The 26874-nt window shown below is 42.1% G+C and overlaps 1 protein-coding gene across 1 annotated transcript in view; it reads right to left on the bottom strand.

The window, feature by feature from the left end:
- Positions 1–9070, bottom strand: part of LOC122651977 (5'-3' exoribonuclease 4-like) — a 60213-nt gene extending 51143 nt beyond the window's left edge. The window contains exons 1-9 of the mRNA XM_043845582.1: positions 8824–9070; positions 8622–8724; positions 8448–8524; positions 8143–8289; positions 7921–8040; positions 7747–7809; positions 7494–7643; positions 6354–6518; positions 3970–4047 (exon numbers count right to left, since the gene is read on the bottom strand). Of these exons, the coding sequence (XP_043701517.1) occupies positions 3970–4047; positions 6354–6518; positions 7494–7643; positions 7747–7809; positions 7921–8040; positions 8143–8289; positions 8448–8524; positions 8622–8724; positions 8824–9027 (1107 nt within the window). The 5' untranslated portion in view covers positions 9028–9070. The remainder of the gene's footprint in view (positions 1–3969; positions 4048–6353; positions 6519–7493; positions 7644–7746; positions 7810–7920; positions 8041–8142; positions 8290–8447; positions 8525–8621; positions 8725–8823) is intronic.
- Positions 9071–26874: the final 17804 nt, after the last annotated feature.

Genomic DNA, 26874 nt, shown 5'->3' on the forward strand with positions numbered 1-26874 from the left:
CCAATACAAGCTATCTCAAGTGGGAGACTGAGAACTCCACTGTTATGACTTGGCTAATATTCTCTATGAAACCTGAGATAGGTCGGAGGTTTATGAGTAAGGAGACTGCAAAAGATATTTGGGACAGTGTATCCAGAGTTTTTGATAGAGTTGGAGATTCAACGAAAGTGTATCAAATTCTCCAAAAGATCATTCATATGAAACAGGGTGATAGGAGTATATCTGAGTACAACAACTCTGTTATTAGCTTGTGGGAGGAATATGATCACTATAACAATCTCCAGTTGTCTAATTCTGATGATCAGGCAAAGGTCTACAGGAGCCAAGAAAAGGAAAGGATCTTTATTTTGCTTGGTGGTCTTAACCCTGAATATGAGCCTCTTCGCCTGCAAATCTTAGGGAGATCTCCCTTTCCATCTCTGGATGACATGTGCAGCTATTTGCAAAGTGAGGAAACCAGGAGAACCACTATGGATATTGCACCATCAACAGAGAGGTCTGCTCTTGTTTCTAGTTCCCACAGAGACTGGAAAAGTGGGGGGAAAGGCCAAGGGCCACCTCATGGCGATCACCGTGAGAGATACAAATGTGATCATTGTGGCAAGCTTGGACACACCAAGGACCGGTGTTGGGATCTTCATGGACAGCCCCCTGGTATGCGTGGTGGTTCATCTACTGCCCGTAGGGGCAAGTGAGGGGGAGCTAGGGCTCACTCTGTGACATCTGAGTCTGAGCCACCTGGACCCCAGCCAGCTCCTGATTCCCTCTCACAGGAGGATATTACAGCCCTCCGTCGGTTGATGTCTCACCTTGGAGGGTCAGCTACTGGTTCTACCTCTGGAGGGTCTACTACTTCTGCCTCAGCTCTGCAGGTCTCGTCTGCTCCTCCTACTGCACCCACCTGGATTATTGACTCTGGAGCCTCTGATCACATGACTGGTATGTCACAGTACTATGATTCCTACTCCATTTGCTCTGGCCGGGACAAGGTAAGGGTTGTTGATGGTTCCCTTTCTTCTGTCTCTGGTAAGGGTAATGTGCGAGTTCCTTCTATTGCTGATCAAGTGCAGAGGCTGTGTACCAAGAAATGGCACAAGGAGTTTGTGAACTAATATGGCTTAAAGTGATTTGGGAATAGCTGTTGCAACTTGCAACACCTATGCGCCTATATTGTGACAACAAAGCAGCAATCAGCATAGCTCATAATCCAGTTCAGCATAACAGCACCAAACACATCGAGATCGACAAACACTTCGTCCAAGAAAAACTGGAACAAGGCACCATTTGTATCCTTTTTGTCACCATCGAAAATTAGTTAGCTGATGTATTCACAAAAGATCCCCATTGTAAGGTGTCTCACCCTCTAGTATGCAAGTTGGGCATGCAAGACATATATGCGCTAACTTGAGGGGGAGTGTTAATGGGTATGTATTTGTCCAGGTTCATTGTATCTGTCCAGGTTCGATGTATCTTGTGTATGCTAAGGTGGAGCTGAGTCATCTCCACCTTGCATTCCGTATCTGTAGTCTCCTTTCAATCTATAAATAAAGTGTGCCTCTGTCCTCTAGTGACAAAGCGAATACTCTGATAGTCAACTTGCTCTATTCTATTCTTGTCTCTTCTTTCTCCCAAGAAGATCGATCTCATCTCTCTTCCTTACCCTTCCATTGATCTGAGTTTTTTCCCTAACAACGCAATTGCTTCTCTTAGATCTGATCACAAATTTGATTATTAGACTGGTGATGCAGATACATAACCAAACCAAAATGGGGTTGTTTTAATAGGAATAAGCCTTGGGTTGGGTTCTATACATGTTGGCCCTTTAGTCCAATGGGTTTTCTTTGTAATGGGCCACTTTAATGGGCCTATAATATGGTAGAGGCTAGGCATACGGGATTACTTAGTTAAGTATCTTTATTTCTTTATTTTAATTGTTAAGTGTTTTAGTAAGGCTACATTAGGATTTTATTAGTCCAGTCCTATTTGTCATTTATTATTTCAGTTTTCTAGTCAGTTTCAGTTAGGTCTTTCATTTTTAGTCTAGGAGTCTCTTTTTGAGTCTTCTATATAAGTTTGTAAGGGGGCCTAGCATTGTACACAAATTTTGATTAATGAAAAGCTATTATTGCTCTCCACTATTGGTGAAGAACCCCTTGCGTTCTATTCAGGTTCCTTATGTATGATTAAGGCTGAGATAGGTGTTTGATCCAATCGAACCACCTTGCAGTGTGAAGCCCGGGTGTTTAATTTTTGTTTGTTCTTTATTCTTCCATAATCCTTCATCCAATAACAAGTAAGTACTGCTCTGAATTTTTGGCAATTCCTAATCTGATCAGGAATTCATATACAAGTGTTCTTTTGCATGAATTTGAGTTGAAAGAATCTAGCCATTAGAACACCTTCAAACGTAGAACCATTATTGGTATTAAACCAATAGCGATTTATACAAGCTAAATCTTCTAATCGATAATTGGGCCAAAGAAAGAACTTCAATTTCATGTTAATGAATTTATCTCTATCAACATCTTTGTTCTCATTCCAAAATTTACCACAGTTCCTTACGTTGTTTCCATTCCAAAATATTAGATTTCTATCTAGAGCATTTCCATTCTTTTGTCCCTTCCAGGCGATCGGAAAATAAAGAAATGGTTGATATATTCAAGATAATTACGTATTTACAAAATACCGTCTCAATTCATCCTATTTCATCAGATCCGGGGTGTGATATGGTTCCGAAGGATGAACCGGATATGGACAGTTCCAATAAGATTTCATTCTTGAACAAAAATCCATTTTTTGATTTATTTCATCTATTCCATGACCGGAACAGGGGGGGATATAGAGGAGTTGTTCTTTACTGTTCTAGGGGAACTTGATCAGAATTTCTCTCAGATCTGACCTGCTGATCTGCAGATAATTGTGATTTCCCTATTCTGCCCATATCTCTTAAATTGAAATTCCGTCTTTGTAAATATTATCGATTTACTGGTTTTACTACTCTGATATTGCTGAGATTTATACCACATATTCAGGATCGATTAATCTATCTATCCCTCTTTGGAATTCTGTTTTGAGTGGTGAAATTACTGTTTGACCCCTCTCCTAGTCCTACTAGGATTGCCTCATATCTTTTGATCCAGCCCATGGATTGATCTAAGATTTTCAGCAAGTATTCTGCTCATTGTTTGCTGAACATGATTTGAGTTTGGAGGCCATCTAACCACCTGATTTTGATTTATGATACTTCTTCATAATCTGGAATTTTATTCTCGGAGAAAAGATTCTGTTTTGATACTGTTTTTATTACTAAAATACAGTTCTACATTAGCTTGCTTGCATCTGAGATCTATAATCTGGATTTTTTAGACTGCATTATCAATTCCGCCCACCCTTTTGTTCGTCACTCCTTTCTCTTTGATGAAAATTTCTTGATTCTGATCAAATGAATATAGTTCTCAGATGCTAAAATACAGTTCTACATTAGCTTGCTTGCATCTGAGATCTATAATCTGGATTTTTTAGATTGCATTATCAATTCCCCCCACCCTTTTGTTCGTCACTCCTTTCTCTTTGATGAAAATTTCTTGATTCTGATCAAATGAATATAGATATATAAAATCCCCTCTTATGTTAGTACATAAAGACTTCAATGCACAGCAACAACCTGAAAAGATATATAAGCTTTTATACCAACAAAACATACAGAATGTATCTCTCATCACAGTATGAATTTCTTCTAGTGGCAATCAGGCACAAAGAAATATAGAATGTATCTCTCAAGAAAGCATGATTTTTTCTAGAAATAGGTGGGAAAGATTCTACTCATGGTCAATATTTCTACGTACAAACAATGGCATTGAGCTTGAAACATGGGGGAAAAAAAATTAGACATAATTCAAGAAAAAGGAAACAAAAGACAAATAAGCTACTATGGTCCAAGAAAATGAACCAAAAAATATTATTACACACCTCAAAAGAATTTGTTAGATAACCTCCCATTCGTACAAATTCCCTTTTATAGACAGCCATAAGCAGGTCAATCGCCCCCTACCACAGAAAAAGAACCAAAGGTTTTTATTTCTCTCTTTGTATATGCAACAACCAGAAAAGTTTAACATTAACAAAACAACAACAACCATAGTTTCAAAGACGTCGCCTAGGCAATGCCACCCTTTCTTGGATATGCAATGGACTAAGAAAGGTGTTCAAGTTGACTTTGTTTACAAAAATTGCAAAACATTAAAAGGCTATGGTTATTGAAATTGCACAACTTTGAGAAGGAATAGTCAAACATAATATGCTGTTCCCGGTGACTGGCACTCTAATTTGCTTTCTTTTCAGTCAACAAAGATACATATTTCCACTGTTCGTTTTATTTGGATCTATTTCTTCATCAGAAATCTTAATCTTAATTCTGGCGTTTTAAATCCAGATCTATACACCGTCTTATTCGTGTTTTGTCACACACCCTGATTTCTTGAACATTCTAAACCAAATAATCAGATACATAGATTAAATAAATTCATCTCAGCTGGGCACACTGTATGTAGAAAATCCCTTTTCTTGCACAATGCAACCATGAAATTTAGTGTTATAGAGGCTCAATATGAAACATGCCAATATGATATATTAGAGGGGGGGAAATACAAACATACATATATATAAGGTACCAAACTTCAACTTTTGCGGAAAATTTTTGAGTCTAATAGAAAGATCAAACTTCAACTTTTGAGATCAAATAGCAAGAAATCTTAGATTCTTGCAATGACTACATGCTTTGAAATAAGATTCCATATCTTCATTTTTTTGCATAAACTATTCTTTTTCAAGTTTTTTATGCATGCATCAAACTTGTACTCTTGCATGGATTTGGAAAGAATTTGCTGATTTTCCCCCAAAACTGAGAATGGCTTTTTTTGGGGAGAAAAACTTTGATTTTGTTGTGATATATGCATGATTATTGGGTGGATCAATTATATGTTAATGAGGAAGATGAGAACTAGGATCCCTTGGATTTTCAGGTTTTTTATGATTTTTTGTATTCTTTTAATTTTTTTTATTTTTTTTTGGGAAAATAAGAACAGAAGAAAAATAAAGGAAAATATGTTGAAAATTATATGAAATTGGGTTAAACTTTTTCATGAAATTTATGTGGATAAGGATCTATGATCCTCTTTAATTTCAAATATTCTTGAACATTTTGTACTTTTTAATTGTTAAACATTTTTAGGAAATTAAAAAAAGAGGTGGTAAATTATATGGATTGAGATTTTATGAAAACTATATGTGGAGGAGAGATGTATGGCTTGGACGAAATCTAACTTTTTTTTTTTCAAAAAAAAATGTTTTTATTTTGAGAATCTAAAATATGCTTTTTTTTTAGGGGGGGAGTGACTATCATGAGTGTTGGGATAAAGTGGAGCTCGACTAAGTTGAGCTCATGGAACTAAATCTTGGTCGAAACTGACCGAAAACTCCGAGTTGTCTTGGCTTTGGGCCTGGCCGAAACGAAACCCATGGTCAAAACCTCGAAATGAGATCCAACACGTCTCAGTTTTGGGCCTGATCGAAACCGGCCTCGAAACCAAGATTTAGAACGCTGGTTGAGTTGAATGACTATCTTGTGTGATGAATATTAGAAATTCTAAGTGGTATTAGAAATGTAGACTCGTCCACCTTTATACATTATTATTTGAATGCACTTGACTAGTAGCACTATGTTCTAATATTTATATACGATGTATCTATATATATTGCTTATATTTGGTGTACTATGCTTTAAAACACAATCTTGCATGTTTCCTAAGCATATCCATCATAAATAAGGCATATCCAAACATATCTTGCATCTCTTAGCGTTTCTCCGTTATATCACTGAGACATCACTTCAAACCACCCTTCCGATATGCTGATCAATAACAATATTTGACACCTTGCATGCAACTTACAAAAAAGATAGTGTATATGCAAACACAGAAGGGCACATACAATTAAATGTACCATATCAACAAAATATGAATGGTTTTGAAGAGTCCAACCCCAATTGTGCATTCAACTTCAAAAGTTGTACAACATCCAATGTGAAGTTGCACAGCACAGTGATACCAGAATTTTTCGGCATACAAATGTATACAGTAGGCACTAGCATGAGAAATGAACTTCAATAATTAAGTCTAATATAATCTAAAAACGGCTAGCTTTTTCTCTCTTATTATATACAGTCATCATTAGAAGAAGATAACCAAAAGTAGAGGGAGCCACAGAGACAGAGTCTGCCTCAAGAAACGTGGCACATGGAAATTAAAAGACAAGTATCTATAAGCGTTAAAGATAAGAATACTTATTACACAAACCTCAGAGATTTCCAATGACGGGACATGAGGTAGAAAATCATTTCCAGCAAACAAACACATAAAAACAAAATCATCAATAAGACGCTCAAAGTCTGCCTTCACGGTTTGATCTGGTATTTTTATGTCATGTTCCAAGTAGTCCCTGAGAATCCAAATATTGAGGAACTGCAATGACAAAATGGGGGGAAAAAAGAGCTATTATATATGTACATTGAAAAACTATCAGTTTATTAGAAAGAACAAGAACACCCTGAATTACATCAGATAATAAACTTGGCATGGGAAACAAATTCCAATAAACCCCTAGAATGTAGCTCACTTGAAAAGCAACAATTTCACTGTGAGTACCCAGTGCTGGTCCAGCCTATGCGGAAATCCCTATAAAAATGTCAGTAACAAATAAATCTTATTTAATAAATAAGAAAACGGTTGCAAAAAAGGAAAATATATAATCAGACCATCACAAAGAGCATATGGATCACACAACTTGTTCCTCTTTTTTTTTGGGGGGGGGGGGGGAATTTCATTAATTTATCATATATATTTATTTTTTTATTAATTTTTTAGTATTAAAAAATCGCAGATTTTATTTAAAAAATCGTGAAAATTTCATTTTGTTGAATTTTTTCACAAAACCAATTTCGGATGGCTTAGACAACTGCAAAGAATGTCTTGGCAAGAGATTGGATCACTTCAACTTCATTTAGTATTTTTTATAATTTTTTATTTAAAAAATCATAAAAAATTCATCGATACTAAGGTGAGGATAGGGGACAGGAAGATTCAGGTCCTTTTTGAAGCCAAACCTAAAATACAGCAGTTCATGATTTATACATGAGAGATTGTTATGGGATCACAATCTTCATACAATGCCCTTATTAATCCTGAATCCTAAATCACCGAGAGCATTCATTTCAAGCAGCAATAAAACAACCAGCAGGAGAAAATTACATGTATACCTATGAAATTGTTCAGATATGGTAACCTTTGTACAATGTGAGTAAAATTATATTAAAACATTTAAGTCTCCGTGGAAGTAAGCACTCAGTGCTGGTAGCTAGTTTTCTTGCACATAATATTACTAGAGTTTTTCATCCATAGAATAAACTATCTCCTTCAGCTTTATATGAGGAAACCAACCTGGAATTGCAGTGTCGAGATGCCATCATTTATATTCACACTATTCACTTTCGATTGCGTCAACTTCTTGCGCTGTCTCTTCTGATCCCTTTGTGATGACCACTTCCCATTTTTTGCATTCGTATCTTTTACCCTAAACTTAGTGACATCCTAAATAAGACACACAAATCAGGCTCATGTGGTAAGGATTGCATTTCATAGTTAATTAGTATGAGTACAACAGTAGATTATAAGAAAATAATTCCCTACACACCTCTCTCAGAATCGAAAAGTGTACTTCGTGGGTAGCCAAAGCAAGCATGATTAAGTCTGCATCCTAAAACAACAACAAAGAACACATAAATGTCTATCATAAAGCCAAGAGTTAGGTGAAGTAAAACTTGCCAGCATAACCAACCCACAAAGATAAAGTGGAAAAGATGCATACTAAGCCATACAAACAATGTCGTGTGTTAGGGTCAAATCCTGGCAGGCTCCTTTGCAAGCGAATGTAAGACATAATCTTGTGCTCCCCCTCACCGGGAACATTCGCATCCGAAAGAATGACCTTCAAAATTTTAGCACATTACAGTTATACATCTAAAAACCAACTCCCCGCACTCTTCTGCGAGAGATAAACAGCAAGACTGACTACTGGGTATAGGAATACCTTGATGCCCCGCCACCCTGGATCTGTGTTCATTCTTAGGTGTATGTAATATTGAAGAGCCGAAGACAGTAATGCCATGAATTCCGTTCCGGGTGTGATTACATTCGAATCCATTGTCTTAGTTTTCAGCCTTTCTGCCTCAGCAGCCTGAATTTATAGTTACAATTTAAATTATCAAACAACATTAGTAATCATAATGGCAACAACACAAATGCGATCAGCAGTGACACTGAACTAAAAGAAACTATGTCAATAATTTCTCTCTATTACATTCAACTAATGACGGACAGGAACGTCAAACTCACTTTATCTGCCGCATCTTTAGCAGCTCTGAATCTCCTTGCACGCTGTTGATTCATCTTAGCCCGTGGTGCAACACCATCTGTGCACCATCAACGCCACAAAACCACTTAAATAACTGAAACGACGAAAATCAAGTGAAATAGAAAACACTGATCCTGGAAAGGCTGTTCACTCACCAACTGCCATGTAGAGAAGTTTACGCGGTCGAACAATTGAGAAAATGCGATCAATGTATTTAAAAACATTCTTGAAAACCTCTTCATACGTCTTCGGTGCCGGCTGTACATGGATCAAGTAAATAGAGAAAAAGTTCAACAACACAACCAAAATCAATTCATCAATTCACATCATAAGGAAAAGAGAAATTTGAAGAGATACCTGGTCCTCTGGATGGAAACAGGGGTGAATAATGCCATTCATGTCGAGGTAGAGATTGTCAAATTCCACACCATTCGGATTCGGAAGGCTCGTATCAATCGGTACACGAACTCCATTAACGACGGGAGGAACTTCTTCTATGACTTCTGAGACTGAACGCGGGTATTTTTGGACAAGCCATCTATAGAATGAAGGAATTCCCATTTGAGCTACTAATTCTCAAGCCTCTCAGAGTTCGGTGAGACAGCGTTTGAGCTTGCTGAAGCTAGGCTTTAGCAGTGACACAGCTTGGAGTCCGAGATGTAAGTCGAGAAAGGAGAACTGCTGATAGAGGAACAGGGAATAACTGAACCCTCCTCGCCAAAAGAGAATTCAAGCTGGGAGTTCGCGAGGTTAAATAGGGCGGCGAGGAACTGAGAACTAGGGCGAAATGACACCGACGGGCTGAGGTCTAACGGTCCAACCGTATTCCTCCATGTTCAAAACTTCTGTTTTTTTTTTGGTAAAAGTGAGTCCATTGCAAAGCAGAAGGGCAAGTAAAACACCTAGAGTCCTTACAGCAAGTTTGGACCAGCAAGGAAGAGGAAATGGGCCAAAACGTCTGACTTGCCACAGACAAGGCCTTCCGAGCTAAAGAGTGTGCAACATGGTTCGCATCTTTAGAGATAAAAGAGAAAATACAGCTGTTAAAAGAGGGGATTAGGTCCCTGATATCCTGCATAGTGTTGAGCAAGAAAATAGGAGGGGGTCTAGAGGGGTCCCTAGTAAGCGCCACCAACTCTTCATTATCAGATTCAATGTGTATATTAGAGCAAGTTGTTGCAGACGCCATAATCAATCCATTGAGAATAGCAAGTCCTTCTCCGAGTAACACTTCATGGAATTCCAGAGGATTTGAGCTCGCCTAAATGGGATTGCCCAAGTGATCATGCAGCACCACACCTATCCCACTGCCAGGCTCATGCAGCTGGAGAGCCGCATCACAGTTGATTTTGATGGTGCCCGAGTTAGGAGGGGTCTAATGCAAAACTTGAACCTGAGTTTCTTGTCGGTTGGCATAGGGATCATTGCTGCCCTTAATGGTCCTAAGGAATTCCTCACACGAAGCCTAGGCTCGGGAGATGACTTCTTCGGGGGTCCACTCTTTTTTACCAAAAACCAAATCATTTCTGGCCAGCCAAATGGTCCAGCATGTGAAGGCGATAAGGCTTAGCACTTCCCTACTGCTTTCCTTATTAGGGAAGTTTAATTTGGACCAGTGGTTAAGCAATTGGGCAAGAGTGAAAGGGCCCTTAGCTGGGATAATCATAGACAAGGTGCTACCAAACCACGCCGCACGCGCGAAAGGACACAGAAATAGAAGATGGTTTGTAGACTCAGGTTCAATGCCACAGCGACGACAAAAAGAGTCAACTGCAGTCTGGCACCTCCTCAGATTCTCTCCAGAAGCAACCCCTTGAGTACAACATCTCCAGAGAAAATTCTTAATTTTAGGGAGAGTTTTGGTGCTCCAAATCCGCTGCCAAACCTAGGAAGGGATTTCCTCCCAATCATGCCTTCAGGAAGAGGATGCACGGCTCGAGAGCTGCTGATCATGTTGATTGCACAACAGGTGGTATGCATTCTTGATAGAGAAACGGCCATTTCTTGCTCCTCCCCAACATATATAATCATCTGAAGGGTTGACACTCAGCCGGATTTTCTTGATTGCTTCCCTATCTTCAACTGAGAAGAATTGGTTTAATAGATCCAACTTCCAACTGCGATTCCCATGGTCAATAAGCTCCTGCACTTCCTCAAGATGGCAACCTGGAGGGCGTTGGCATTGGATTTTAAGATTATGGTGAGATGGGATCCAATTGCTGCGCCATATGTTCACCTTGTCACCCTTCCCTATACACCACAGGAGACCTGCTTCGATCACCTTTCTCCCTTCCATAATACTCCTCCACGCCCAAGAGGGCTTGTTACCTATTGAGGCATCCAAAAAATGGCACTTGGGGAAATAAATGGCTTTTGTGAACTTGGCCCAAAGGGACTCCGGTTGCTCAACTAACCTCCAAGCAACCTTTGCAAGCAGCGCCTTATTGTGTAGCAGTGGATCCCTGAAGCGCAGTCCACCTTTCGCCTTGGATCAATAGAGCCTAGTCCAAGAGATCCAGTGTAGCTTACTTCTTTCTTCCTCCCTACCCCTAAAGAAGTTGGACATAGCCTTTCTAGCTTAATTATGGTGAGATGTGGGTAGTATAAAGTGTGAACCCGCATAACTGGAAATGGTAGAAGCAACATACTTGATAAACACCTCCCGGCCTGCTTGTGAAAGCATGTGTTGCTTCCATCCCTGGACCCGCTTGCAAGTTCTGTCAGTGATATCCTGAAAAACCTCGGCCTTAGACACCCCAATCTCTGTCGGTAACCCTAGATACTTGGAAGGACCATCTCCGTAATGAATCTTGAGGATGCGAGAGAACCGTCTCTTGAACTTGGGAGGGGTGTTTGGACTAAAAGTGAGGGACGATTTGCTGAAATTGATCTCCTGTCCACTGGCGTTGCAATATGTCTCAAGGCAGCCTGACAGATGATTGATTTCTTGCAGCTTCACCTCCGAGAACATTAGACAATCATCAGCAAATAGTAAATGGGAAATAGGAGGAGCACGGCCACGCACCCGAATCTCTCTAATGAGCATATTTCTTTCTGCCTCAGCTATAATGGCACTCAACACCTGGGAGCATAGAATAAAGATAAAAGGGGAGAGGGGGTCCCCTTGCCTAATGCCCCTAGATGGGGAGAAGGAGCCCCGCACTACCCCATTAACAAGCAGAGAGTACGAAGCGGATGTAATGCATTCCATAATAAGATCAACCCATTTACACCCAAAACCCAAACAAAGTAAACTTTCCTTGATGAAAGGCCACTCCATCCTATCATAGGCCTTTTTCATGTCAAGCTTTATCCCTAATAATTTCTTTTTGCCCTTTTTTTGCTGCTTGATATAGTGGAAAAGTTCATGGGCAAGAAAGACATTATCAGAGATTAAGTGATTTGGTACAAAAGCTGATTGGTAAGGGGAGATGACCTCATTCAAACCACATTTCAGCCTATCACTAAAAATTTTGGAAATCACCTTAACTACCGTGTTGCAAAGACTGATGGGGCGGAATTGTTCAGCACGTTCTGGCGTCGGCACCTTAGGAATCAAGAATATGAGGGTGTTGTTCAGCTCCGTGGGTAAGACACTTGTAGTAAAAAAAATTGGTAACAAACTGGTAGACCTCCTCCTGTGTAATATCCATAAATCTTTGGTAAAATAAGGGGGGGAAGCCATCCGGTCCAGGAGATTTAAGTGGTCCCATACTCTTGATGGCAGCTTTGACTTCCTCCCTAGATGGGACCCTACACAACTCCTCATTCCACTGCTCAGACATCATAGGTTGAATACCCTGCATTGCCCGATTAATTGCTTCTAGGTGCACACCTTGAGAAGTAACTACTTCCTTAAAGTGAGTTAGAAGCTTTGAATAGACATCCTTCTCATTGCTTAACCATTCCCCTGTCCTAGATCTGATCTTTAAGATACGATTCCGATGTCTCCCCTGCAATGTTGAGGCATGAAAATAACTGGAGTTTTGATCACCACATTTAAGCCAGTCCTCTCTGGCCTTTTGGTGCCAAAGGGTTTCCTCACGAAGTAGTTCCTCTTCGAGTTGCTTAGACACAGTATCAACTTCGGCTTGACAAAAGGAAGTGTGAGGGAGATCCTGGAGGCGTTCCAACTCACCTTTATACTTCTTAATATTTTCCTGAATGCGACCAAAGACGTTGTGATTCCACTGTTTAAGGGCTAACTGGCAGTGAGTGGCCTGTTGGCTAAGCTTAGAGAGCATCGTATTACTTGCAGGCTGGGACCAAGCCTGTTGGATTATGCCTTTGCATCCAGGGTGACGCAGCCAACCTGCTTCAAAACGAAATGGTCTAGGGCCATTGGACTTACCTCCTTCAGTGTCAATGAGCAGAGGGTTATAATCTGACTTCAGGGCAGCTTTGACAAACATGGCTGCGTTAGCAAACAACATTCTCCATTTTGAGTTCGCTAGGGCCCGGTCCAACTTTACTCTAATATTAGCTGAACCAGTTCTTTTGTTGTTCCATGTATATTTTAGGCCGTGGGAGCGGAGGTCCATCAAATTACATTGATCCATCATGTCTCTGAAACTAGCTGCATCCCTGGTACTGTTACGGTTACCCCCACATTTCTCATACCACCCGAGAATCGAGTTGAAGTCTCCTACATATAACCACGGTTCATGATTCCCTGCGCTTCTCTGGATCAATCTATCCCACACTTGCTGACGTTTACTTCTCACCAGGTCACTGTAGACGCACGATAATTTGAATTTGTACCCCTGACTATGAGAGACCATTGCTTCAATGAGTCTATCATCAGACTAAAGGATCTGAATATCAACTTCTTGTTGCCAAAGTACTGCAAGTCCACCGGAAGCTCCAGTCGCGTTCACATAATACGCTCCATGAAGTTTTAACCTCTTTTTAATGTTCTCCATCCTGCTAGCTTGACATTTGGATTCGATCAAAAAAATCACATCAGGTGACTCCACTTTGAGGAGATGTCGCAGTGCTCGAACTAATCGAGGGCTCCCCATCCCTTGGCAGTTCCAGCTAATGAGCCTCATGGCTCCTCGTGGGACTGATAAACCCCAGTCTCCACGGGTCCAACCATTAAAAAATGATGCGAGTCATCTTCTTGAATATTGATTCCATCCTCAGTGAGTCTCTCCCCATTACTTCCAACCTCTCCGTTGATCCTCTTGTTATGTCTGGCCCTCTTGTTTTTATTGAGCCTGGCTGATTCAGTTACTGGAATAGGATGACGAGGCTTGGTGGGATAGTTGTAACGTTGTGTACGCCGTAGCTGGGAAGGTCGCATAGCAGGTGGTTCTCCAGTGTTTTGGGACATGGGGGAAAATTGAGGGAAAGTGGTTAGTGGTATAGACTCTTAAAAGTCCTCAAGTTGATGGTGCCTCGGGTTCGGGTTAGGTAGGTGGGTATTTGGAGTGGGGGAGGGGACTAAAGGGGTAATGGGCTCTGATTGGGTGGTGATTGGTGCCAGGTGTGGGCTTAGTTAGTAAGTTCGGGAACGGCAATTGAACGGGAACGGATACGTACGGCAGTTAAACGGATTAGACGGTAATAATACTTTTCAAAAATCCGGCTTCATAAAATGCATACGGTAATAATACGGTACGCGTTTAATACGGATATAATACGGCATAGACGGCAATAATACTTTAAAAAAAACGGACATATATTCATTATATAACATGCATTCACCACCTAATAAACAAAATAATATCATGATTTTATTAACTAAAATAAACACAATAATATAATATGCTATATAACATCTCTAAGATTATCATTTAACATACCAAAATATCAATAATCTACAAGAAATGAATGTAGATTGTCTGAAAATGACATGAGCAAGTTGAAAGACCAGAGAAACAAGAGGAGAGTACAAGACTTAAGTGCCGCTTTGTTGAACGGAGATGGCGAGGATGATTGGAGATGGAGGGCGGCTACTTTTGCCTGCTACGGTTGGATGTTCAACGCAAATCGAAAGGGACGAAAGGGAAAGTGAAATCGTTTCCCTAAATTCTAATCTTTTGGATAATTTTTTTTAAAAAAACATATATCGTGTATTATTCGAGTATAATACGTGCTTGCTTAAAAAACGCATTTTTTTATAAAAATACGGGAAAATACGGGGACGGGAGTATTATACGTTTAAAAATACGGGAACGCGTATAATACGCGTATGATACGCGACTTTACTAACTAAGGGTGTGGGAGAGGGGATGCATACTGATTGCTGAAGGGGGGTCCCATAGGATGTGATAGCAGGGATGGTCAAGGCTGCCCCGCCAAATATCGATACCCCTGCAAGGTGATTCAGGAGAGAGATAATCCGATCAGGGCCACCTGGGCATTGTTACAGGTATTCATGGATGGAATTTGGGAGAATGAGCTGACCGCCATGAGATTGTGGGGTGATGTGATCGTGCACTGATGGTTGGGAATAAGGTGTAATGGGGTGTGTGGTCCTAATAGAGGATTCTTCTTGCAGCGCAAGGCATTTCATGATAGATGTGGTTGATTCGGCTAGGGCATGCACGACACCCAAGACCTAACCTCTGATAGTTGTCACAGTCTGTCCTACCATATTGGCAGCCTGTCTGGAGAGGGTTCTATCCTACCGCTATCGGGGTTCTTGGGTAACGTGAACTTCATCTTCTCCGGTAGCACTGGGGCTATTGTTGTGACTGTTTTCACCTGAGCCTTCCTTGCTAGTCATAATAGGGTACCGTTGATGGTGGTGCGTATTGGCGACGACAATGTTGGCTGAGCGAATCAATCTATCATCCGGTGGGATGGCCCTGATTGCAGTTCCAAGCTTGGGTTGGGGAAGCTCACGACAGGGCCTATCTGGCTTATAGCCATGCGAGGAGCGATGTTGTATGATTTCTTCATATAGAGTAGTACATCTTGTGTCATCGTGACCTAGAAGACCACAATGAAAGCAAACCAGGGGCATCTTCTCATACTTAACAACACCGGTGGAAACCTTACTTACCTTGCTTCCTTTTCACATTGATGACGGTGCGAACTGGTTTGGTGATGTTGATAATGACCCTTGCTTTAATGTACTCCACCCGTCCTCCAAACTGCATGCCATTAATCACCATCATTGCACGGAGTACACCAATCTTTCGTGTGAGACCAGACAATATCTCCATGGTCCTGAGTTCTAAGGAAACATCGTGCAGTTGAATCCAGAACTCGCATTGTGTGAACTCCCAGTTTTGGTTCGTATTCCATTTCTCCAACACCAAGAGGTTCCCTCCTACACTCCACAGACCTTCCTGGAGAACATTGTGCATATCCATGCCGTGATGGAATTGGAAAAGGAATTTGCGATCGGTTAGAGGTGAAATCTGAACCTGATGTCTTGGATTCCAGGCTGCAAGAAGACCCTCAGTGACTGCTTGCTTCCAAAAAGGTTTTCCAGAGAGAACCCATCCAACCAGTGTAGACTCCCATATATGGTTGATGTTATTCTCAGCCTCCTCGTCCAACTCAAAATCATCGTCGGAATAGCTTTCCTAACATAGGGATTCTTCCTCTGCCTGCGATGGGGGTGGTGATGGGGATTAAAGGGATGGAGCAAACTGTAAGAGGAGTATCTGGGTATCAGGGTCTGGAGGTTCAGATGAGGAAGCCATCGTGCTAGGGCAAGACAGGCAACCAAGAGGGGAGGAGGGAAAAGAGAAGAGGTGATAAAACACAGACAGAAGCAAGTAAGAGAAGGACTACTTCTTACCAAGAAGGGGAAGGAAGGGGAAGTCACTTCCTGCAGTCCATGGTGATAAGGAGGAGGAAACATGAGAATTCCAGGCACAAGTAAGCAAAAACTAAGAGTGTGGGAAGAAGACACATAACAAGGGGATAGATGAACTCTAACATGAACACCGCAGGGAACTTCATACTGGAGAGGCGACGGTAAACAAAGAGGGCTAGCAATGGGAAGGGAAGAAAGCTAGAGGCCGCAGAAGGATGGGTAATACCCTACCTACAGTCCATAGTGATGAGAAGGAGGAAGCAGGAGAACTCCAGACAGAAGTAAGCGAAAACAAGGAGAGTGGGGAGAAGACACATAACCAGTGGAAAGATAAAGTCGAGCATGAAAGACTTAGGGAACTTCATGGTAACCGGAGGAGAGCACTCACATAGGAGGAGGAGGATTAAGCACTCACAGAGGAGGATTAATGATTGTACCTGTATCCTACAAATTTCATCTATAATGAAGCTTCCATGTTCAAAACTTCAAATCCCCTTATCCTTTCACCAAAAAAAAAAAAAAACCCCTTATCCACTCTTACCATTCTTCAGAAAGTTCTCCTCCTGACAGCGTGGCCTCCGCACCAGCGCGAGAGCCAATCATAGTGCATGTTGGAGCATCTATAGGACTCTAGGGATGAGTTCTTTGCATTTCATGAGGGGTGCACCAGCACGGGGCCAATCATAGTGCATGCCGAAGCATCTATGGGGATGAGATTTTTGCAATTCACGAAGGGATGCATCAGCGCAGGGGCCAATCATAGTACATGTTAGAGCATCTATGGGGATGAATTTTTTGCATTTTATAAGGGATGCACCTGCATGGGGCCAATCATAGTGCATGCGGGAGCAGCTATGGGGATGAGATTTTTACGTTTCACCAGGGGTGCAGTAATCATTTCACCTTGGGATGTGTCTGGGTGTGGAAGCCACACTGTTAGGCTATGTTCTTTTTCCCTTTGGTTATATTCCCTGGAGAAAGAAGGCGGAAGCAATTGGATCATACTCCCTGCGTTTGGTTGCACTCTGGGAGTGATTCTGATAATTTTGTGTTCAACGGGAATAATTTGGGAGTGGAATTACTTTTGGCAAATCAGATTTGATTTTATGCTCTTACACTAAGAACTAGTTTAAGTATTGATGTAAGAGTAAGAATTCAATAGCTTTTGATTTTATGCTCATGCAAATCAACCTTGTTTCATAACATATGGAGAAGATCAATACCTAATTAAATATTAGCTTAATCCCAATAATACCTTGTGAGCCCTACCAACAGGGTTTTAGGAATCGGTATTAGACCTATATCGATCGATCTGTCTTGGTATCGGTCAATACCAACACATATCGGCTTAATCGGTATTGAACATTTGCACTGACACCTAAAAATACCCTCCTCAATGTCGGGTACTGTTCATCGACAGCCACTCGATGTCGACCTAACCCCTCATCGATATCGACTCGATCCCAATTCATTGTCGATCTTGTGCAAATTCGAGAAGCCCAAACTTGTCATAGCTCCGATTTTGATTCATTTTGCGATCAAGCCTAATTTTGGCAACTTAGATGCATATTTTGGCTTCCTTAGGCCTCAAGAAACTTCCCTTTTAGCAATAAACCACTTGCCTACACCGCATTGGCCATAACCTTGACCAAACACCCACCATCAATGCAAAGAGAGCTCTTTTCAACTATCCAGATCAAACGCAGCATCCTTACAAGAATTTGGGAGTGCACACACCCCTCTATGTTGAGGAGGATCCCTTGCAAGACCTTTTATCCTTGGAAGTCTATATCCCTTGGACAATTCTCTCTAAGTCCTCCCTTGGTAAGTTCTACTCATATTAAGTGATCCCCGAGTATGGATGACGAAGTGTTGTCCGAATGAGTGACAAAGAAGCCTGAACAAGCAGCGATATTGTCTCCATAAACTACTCCCCTGAGTCATAAAAGGGAAACCGCCAATACTCTTTGAGTTCAAAGTCTTCTAACTAGGTAAATTCCCTCTTTCTTGCTATTAATCCTTTGTTTTATCGTTTCCTTCTCCATATTTATTTTGCATCTCTTAGGAAGTGTATGATCCCATCACCTTAGATGGTGATCGTACAAGATCTTGTTGTTTTCTATGTTATGCACTCTCAAACATGATTCCCATCCCATGTAGTTTAAGCCTCCCCTATTTTTGTTTACCATTTGTGCTTAATGATTCTTCTATGTGATTGAGGTTTTTTTTTTTATATATTTACTCTCTCATTCATCTTTTAGCTTAGATCTCATGTCTCCATTTTTTGTTGTTTAACTAGTGTTTCAAGGTTGTCCAATACATTTTTCTTGCGTCGTATTTCATGGATTGTGTTACACCTTCACAATATCTTTTTTTTAATGTTTTAACTCTTCGCTTGCATGCACCCAAATAAGGTTTTTTCTCGTTATTTCTTTGAATTCTCATCATGCTTTGTATCATTATTTCATCTTTTTTTGTCCTTGAACATGTTATTCCTTTATTTTTGTCTCTTTCGTTATTTGTCTTTACTTTCATATATACTAACATTTACCGTGCAGTCAAACCTCCAAGTATGTCCTATAGCCTTCCCTTGTACATTACCCATTATTTATACTCTTTCTTGTACCTTAGATTTTCTCCCAAAAGCATGTTATAACCCTACCTAGCCAAGTAATAGAAAGACTGGCAAGTTCGGGCAGATTGGGGTGCCTAATACCTTCCATGGACCGTAACTTGATTCGTACTTAGACCAATGGACCATTTGTCCCTAGAAAGGCGTAATCATGAGAGTTATACATTTACAATTTCGGGTCCTAGACCCTCCTCTAGGTGGCGACTCCTACATACATTCTTTTCACCTCTCTCCTTCCCCCCAAAGAGGGACGAGGTAGAGGACATGTGGTGATTCCCTTCCATGCCATTGTCCTCATAATGGTGATTCCACTGGGGATCCTTTTACTCGTGTAAACTAGGACAGACTTTTGATGTGTTTGGTATATTTGTTGAACTGTTTAGCATGCTTTTTCTTTATTTTTGCATACTTTTGGATGCTAACTTTAGTGAGCTAACAACGTATGGTTTAACCCCATTTCTTACACCTCATGACGTAACCATGGGCCTAGTGTATAGACATGTGACTTACCCTTGGTGAAACCACAACTCTTAACATCGTGCCTTCTGGTATATTAAAGAGGCTTGCACCACCGTACCATTGATCATCTTACTCGTAGGAGTAGTGAGAGGCATATAGGAGCACCTTGCTAAGGAAACCCTTTTTATATCCTATTATCCTTAAACCAGCATGCATTATGTAGGGATTTAGAGCCCAACACCTAGGTGACGACACACTGATTGTAATATTGTTTGAGAACTGAACTGGCACTTTATTGACCTTGTTCTTAACCGACATGATTATTTATAATCTCATATTGGGTCCTCTTCGTAAATATGTAGCCCTTAATGTATGGCCCAACTTAGAACTTGATCAACTTAGTGTCCACACTTACTAACCCATGTTTGGCATTAGCTTCCTCAGGCCCCAAAAATCGTTCAGGCAACTTACCACTTGCTACCCTCTCATTGGTCATAACCTTGACTTTACACCCATCGTCGATGCAAAGACTCCTCCTTTGGATGGTCCGGATCAACCCAAGCATCCCTACACAAATTTGAGAGTGTATACATCCCTCTACATCTATAAATACACCCCCTCTCACATTGAGGAGAGTCCCTAGTTTAATTACCCATTGTTTTGGAGCTTGCATGCCCCCAATTCAACTCCTATTTAAGAGCATTGAGTCTTAGTCTTTGGCCCTTCACTTTTCCATAGCCTATTGTCTCTCCCACCTCTTGAGTATCACAATTCCTACTTAAACTTCAAAATCAAAGCCCCAAGACATCCATCCGGTGATCTTGGCTTGACAACGAAGTGTTCGCATACAAGGAGATAAGAGAAGCCACTACAAGTAGCGATACTTGCTCAACGTACAAATCTCCTGAGTTACGAAAGGGAAACCTCCACACCTCCGATTTGGTCATCTTCAAACTAGATAGGTTTTATCTTACTTTTAAGTTTTCTTTAATTTACATGTTTTCACTTTTATTCCATTTTGAATCTCTGGAGGAAAGTGATCCAATCTCTAGAGACGGCGATCACACATACTCTTTGTTGTCGTTATCACTTTAATGTTGCATTATATCCTCATGGATGCATATCTTCATGATCCCTACCCCCGTAGTATAAAACTCCCTCATGCATACACACCATACACATGTTGTTCTTATGTTTTACTTTTAAATCGCATGCCTCTCCATGCATATGTATCGAATTATCGGTTTCGCTCTTACATATTCGTCTTTCCCCTTGTTTAGCTTAGAGTCGATCATGTTTAGGTCATTTAGGCTTTGATTCCTTTACTTTACCTTCTTGAATATTAACCCTTGCCTTGGAGCCGAACCTTCGGGTATGTGTTTCTCCACCTCCCCTGTACTTTACTTTCTTATGATTTTCTTATATTTTATATTCCACCCAAAAGCATGTTATTGTGTCTAGCAATAGAAAGACCAGCACGTCCAAGCGGATTGGAGTGTCTAATACCTTCCCCAGACCATAACTTGACCTGTACCCAGACCAAAGGACCATTTTTCCCCAAAAGGGCATGATATAAGAGTCATTCCATTTACACTTTGGGTCTTAGACCCTCCTCTAGGTGGCGACTCTAAACATTCAATTCACCTCTCTCTGCTCCCCAAAGAGGGATGAGGTGGAGGACACGTGGTGATCCCCCACCATGTCATTTGTCCTCACAGTGGCGACTCCGTTGGGGACTACATTAAACTTGTGTAATTTAGGTTAGACTTTTGATGTGCTTGACAAATATGTTATACTGTTATAATACTTTTTTTATTATTATTGTGTGCTTTTGGATGCTAACTTTTATGCACTAACTTGCATCATATTTTGCATATACTATCACACACCGTTGGTCATTCAATAATGTATGGTTTAACCCCGTTACTTACACCTCGTAGCGTAACCCTGGGTCCGGTGTGTAGGCACGCGGCTCATCCTTAGTGAAATTACAACTTTTAGCACCATACCGTCTGGTATATCAAAGAGGCTTGCACCGCCGTATCGCTTGATCATCTTACTCATAGGAGTGGTGAGAATTATATAGGAGCACATTGCTAAGGGAACCCTTTTTTCGGTCCTATTATCCTCTAACCAACATGTATCATGTAGGGATCTAGAGCCTAACGTCTAGGTCACGGCACACTAACTGTAATATTGATTGAGAATCGAAACGGCACTTTGTTGACCTTGTTCTTAACCGGCCTGATCAACCAGGATCTTTTTTTGGGTCTGCTTTGTCAATTTGCGGCGTATGTGAACAAAAGAAGGTATCATCTATTACATCCTACGTGATATAATTTATAAGATGAACAGATCTTAGTCAAATAATTTACATCTCATATCATGTGCTAAAACAAGTTTGTGATTCAAGCCAACTCCCATTCAGGGAAAAAATGAAAAACGTGATCATAAATTAGCAATTAGTAACACAATTCTATTTAATTAAATTTAAACTAAAAGGCATAAAAAAAAAAAAACAAATGAATTGATTTAGAAATATAATAATATGGCAGTGCTAACCTTTAAAATTTAATGACCATGTTTAGATGTTATTCCTTAATCCACTTAATATTGATAAGCACAAGATTGACAACACAAACATTGTAAATGATCACTTTTAAATTTTGGAAATAATTCCAAGTTGATTGTTCGCAATGCCTTTTTTTTTTTTGGGAAAACTGGGAGCTGTATTAATAAATAGGAAGGAGGAGTTACAATCTTATATATCTTCTACCATTAGCGTCATCTCGAATTAGATCGTGGAGAGGTAATGGCAGGCATTTAACATCAAGGTGAAGAACTCGTTGGGTTGGGCAGAAACTAGCTAAAAAGTCCATGCAGGCGTTGATCTCTCGCACATGGTGAGAAAAGCTGCGACGTTGAAAGCAATCCCGGAGGCATCAGATGTCGTCCACCAGTCCTAAGGAGTACCATAGCACCTCGCAGAGCTCTGTAGTAGTTTGAATAGCGCACTGGGAATCCGATCGGGCTTGGATCTGGCTGAGATTTAGGGATCTCGCCTTCAGCATACCGTGCTTGATAGCTATCAACTCAGCGCAAAGAATGTTATCTCCCTTGGTTGCACCAGCTAGCACGAAGAGGGCTTTTCCCAGACTATCACGCCCAAGAGCGCCAAAGCAGCTGTGATTCACGTGGATCGAGCCGACATAGTTAATGGCTGTCCATCCCTCCGGTGGTCTCGGCCAAGAGTGATAGGTGGGATTCTCGAGCCGGAAGTTGGTCCCTATTTTCCAGTGGTAAAAGAAGTCTCTATTACCGACTGTGTCAGAGGTGCAGAGGTCTTTGTCGCTGAATCTAGCCCGGGTGTCGAGGAGGACTTGGTGGATAATTTGGCTGGAGGAACAAATTTCGTTCCTGAACACCCTGCTATTTCTTTCTCCGCAGAGTTTGTAGATTGTAGTAACAAAGTTGAACTTTCTCACCTTGCTCATCAGGCTATCTCCATGGAAGTGGGTGGTAACCCAATTCACCTCCTCCCTCCAAGATGTGACCGGGAACCTGGTAAAGCCGTTGACAATGAGGATAGCCTTCCATACTGCCGAGGTGAACGTGCAATGAAAAAAAAAATGATCCAGAGTTTTTTCTTCACCATTACGGAGGGGGCACGCTGCATCCACCACTAAGCCGTGGGCCTTAAGACAGGCTAGAGTGGGAAGTCTCTCTCTAATGGCCAGCCAGGCGATGAAAGAGAATCGCGGTTGGGTCAAGGTGAACCAGATGAGGCTGTGCCAAGGAACTTTTGGGGCTCTTACCCGAATTATCTCCCAAGCGGATTTAAGCGTGAACTTGCTAGAAGATGTAGCAGTCCAGATGGGGGTATCGGCCTGCAAGTTGGTGTGAAGCCTGGTATTTTGAATCTCACCCCATCGTCTTAAAATTCCAAGGTCTATGGTGTTTGGGTCCCATCGATCACTAGGGGATCTGAGAGAGGCTACATGATCAAAGGGCTCCCTTCCTAAAGCCGTTGACACAAGAGTTCCAGGCTCAGCTAAGAGCCCATGGGAGAGCCATGGGTCATACCATAATAACGTGTCTTAGCCCTAGTGTGCAGCAGGTAGCGAGTGTGTCGCATAGTAGAATCTCTCAAGTGTAAAATGTGTTTGAAGGAGGACGAGCAGGTCGTAGGGGTTGGGACCGACCAAATCGAGTATCTGCGGAGCCATCTATGAATGATAAACTAGACCCAACAAGAATCAGTCTTGGAGGCTACGTTCCAGATCTGCCTCATAAGGGCAGCGTCGTTCCAATCAGTAAGTCAGAGCATGCCAAGACCCCCCTCCTCCTTTGGGGTGCACACCGAATTTCAAGATACTTTGAATGTTCCTTTCTCTGCATTCCCCCACCAGAGGAATCTAGCCATGATCCTTTCCATATTCAAGAGCACACACCTAGGGACATAGTAGAAGTTAATCCAGTAGGCGATGATCCCCATGAGGGTGGTTTGGATTAGCACAAGCCTTTCGGCGTAGGACAGAGATCTCGCCTTCCACGAAGAGAGCCTCGCCTCCAACTTGGAAATTAGAGGGGTGAAGTCGGAGGCAGAGAGAGACTTAGAGGCCAGGGAGGACCCCCAGATAGCGGATAGGGAGATTAGCAGAGGCAAACCCCAACGTTTGGTTGAAGAAGATCTCGGCTTCTGGAGCACAATTGGAGAAGAAAATGGAGGACTTTCCCTGATTGATGGTGAGGCCAGAAAGAGCGGAGAACTCTTGGAAGAGCTCAAAAAGCTTGGTGGCATTAGAGCGGGTAGCTTTTCCAAAGACAAACAAGTCATCTGCGAAGCACACCAAGGTTATTTATGGCTCATTGCAAAATTGGTTGTAGGCAAAGTGACCACAGCGAGCTGCAGTAGCAAGGCGGTCCAAGAAAACCTGGAGGACAATATTAAAGAGGGTAGGGGACATAGGGTAGCCTTGTCTCAACCCACAGTTGGCAGTGAAGCGAGGAGATTGGGACCTGTTGAGGAACACCACATAGCTAGGGTTGGTGATGCACTGAGCAATCCAGTTAATGAACATGGCGGGGAAGTTAAGGCGATGGAGGAGGGTGAACAGAAAGCTCCACTGGACGGAGTCATAGGCTTTCCTAAGATCAATCTTCACAGCGAAGCAAGGCATACCCTTATTGAGATGGTATCGATTCATCAGCTCTTGGCACAGCAAAACATTATCCGTGATCTGGTGGCCCTCAATGAAGGCAGATTGGTTGACCCCAACAAGCTTTGGCAGCACCAGCTTCAATCTATTAGCTATGAGCTTAGAGATGAAGCGATAGAGTAATGGGTTCACCGCAATGGGTGAGAGAGCTTGAGTTGATCGGGGAGCCGAGGGTTTCTGAAGAACTCTTGGATAGCAAAGCAGACATCATTTCCAATGATGGTCCAGGTTTTCTTGAAGAAGTAAGCACCATATCCATCGCATCTAGGGGCACTATTATCATCAGTCTGGAATATCACAGATTTTATTTCCTCCACTGAGAACGGTCCGGTCAGGACAGCTCCCTCCTCAAGATTCAGGCATCTATTACCAGGCGGATCAAAGGGCCGGCAGATGACTTGAGGGGATCCAGTATAGGCTTCCTTGAAGAATATCGCCACCTCCAATTGGACATCAGCTTCATCCATAAGTCTTTGCCCTGTAGAGTCATTCACCGAAGTGATGCGGTTCCTGACCCTTCAAGCCTTGATAGATTTGTGAAAAAAGTCAGAATTACCATCTCCCAGTTTTAGCCACCGAATTCTAGCCTGTTAGCGAAGGTCTGACTCTCTTAAGCCCTGCAGGTGCCGCAGATGGGAGGAGGTAGTGCACTCTCTTTCAATTACACGCTCATCCACGTTACCATTTGTGATTTGAATTTGAATAATGTCTAGATTCCTTCCCAGATCCCGGATCTGCTGATCAAGGTTATGAAAATGGCCACGGCTCCAGTGCTTAAGGCGAGATTTAAGGAGCTTCAACTTCGCTAGGAGGGAAAACATGGGTCCACCCTCCACCAGCTGGTCCCACACCTCCTTGACCAGGGGGAGGAACTAAGCATGATCGGCCCAATGGTTCTAGAAGAAGAATTGCTTCCCCCTCGGACGAATCCTGTGCCCCATGTCGACAACCATCGGGCTGTGATCTGAAATACCTGGGTTTTGGAAGTAAGCGTTGGAGGTGGGGAAGGTTTCGATCCAAGCGGAGTTAACCAGAACACGGTCAATTTTGGATGCAATCTGATTATTCCCTACTCCTTTATTACTCCAGGTGTGCCCGGCTCCTGTCCATTGAAGGTCCACCAACTCCGAGTCAATAATGCAATCAGATAAGGGTTGAGTTATCCTATGTGTGACAGGTCTCCCACCCTCCTTTTCACTAGCACTCCTGATGGCGTTGAAGTCACCTAAAATGGCCCAGGGGAAGAGAGACCACTGCTAAGGCAGCGGATGTCACACCAGAGTGCCTCACGTTTAGGGACAAAGTTGCATCCATAAATGAAGGAGATGTGAATACGTTGCTGAGACTGCTTAACAGTAATGCAGACATGGATGAGCTGCGTGGTTACTTCTAATGGTTGGACAGTGACTGATTCAGCATTCCAGAGGACCCAAATGCGACCCATGGCAGATCTCTCGTAGTTGGTACAGCAATTCCATCTATTATTGAAGGTGCGGTAGGCTATCACGAAATTCTCTGGCGTTACTCTTATCTCTAACAGCCCAAAGATGTCAAGGTGGTTCATAAGAGCCCACTCCATGATCGATCTCCTTTTTCCAGGCAGGTTTAGCCCCTTGGTATTCCACGCACCGACACGAATCATTGAGGTGTAGGGGGGTGGAGTTACGTGCGAGGCTATACCTCCCTGGACTCCTATCGCGAATACGAACTGCCATTTCAATATGCTGTCGATTGTCTGCACTTGGAACCAGGCCATTCTCGGGAGAGGCAGACATGTGATCAAGGATCGCAAATCGGTTTAGGCTGGAAGGAGCATGCTTGACGCCCTTACTGGAGATCCCACATGAATTCATTAGAGGCGGTGATCTCGTGGCAACGGATGGGTGATTAATAGGCTGGGGTGGTGGGTGAATAACGTCCAGACCACGAGCAGAAGAGGGAGGAGACGTTACGGAGTTGGGCTGAAAACCAGGCGTGACATCCCCATCGTCAAAGTGGGTAGAGGCGTTAGTAGGCTGCACGTTCTTTCTAACGGTTACATACATAAACTCAGGGTTTGACTTTCCATCACTACAATTACCAACTCCCAACATTCTTGGAGTGTTTGGTGTGCCATCCTGCATATTATCCGTGTCAACCATAAATTCTGTATTAACTTGGCCATTCAAGGGGTCAGTTTCTATAATCAACGGTTCTTCAATGTCATGGGCCACGTCAGCATAGAGGCCCGTTGTTGGGCCGTGAATCATGGAGGTGCCATTAGTATGCTGGTTGGTCTGTACCGTCAATGGTGCATCAAGGGCAGCCGTCGCTTTCCCTTC

The sequence above is a fragment of the Telopea speciosissima genome, chromosome 1 (assembly GCF_018873765.1).
Source record: "Telopea speciosissima isolate NSW1024214 ecotype Mountain lineage chromosome 1, Tspe_v1, whole genome shotgun sequence".
NCBI classification, from domain to species: domain Eukaryota; kingdom Viridiplantae; phylum Streptophyta; class Magnoliopsida; order Proteales; family Proteaceae; genus Telopea; species Telopea speciosissima.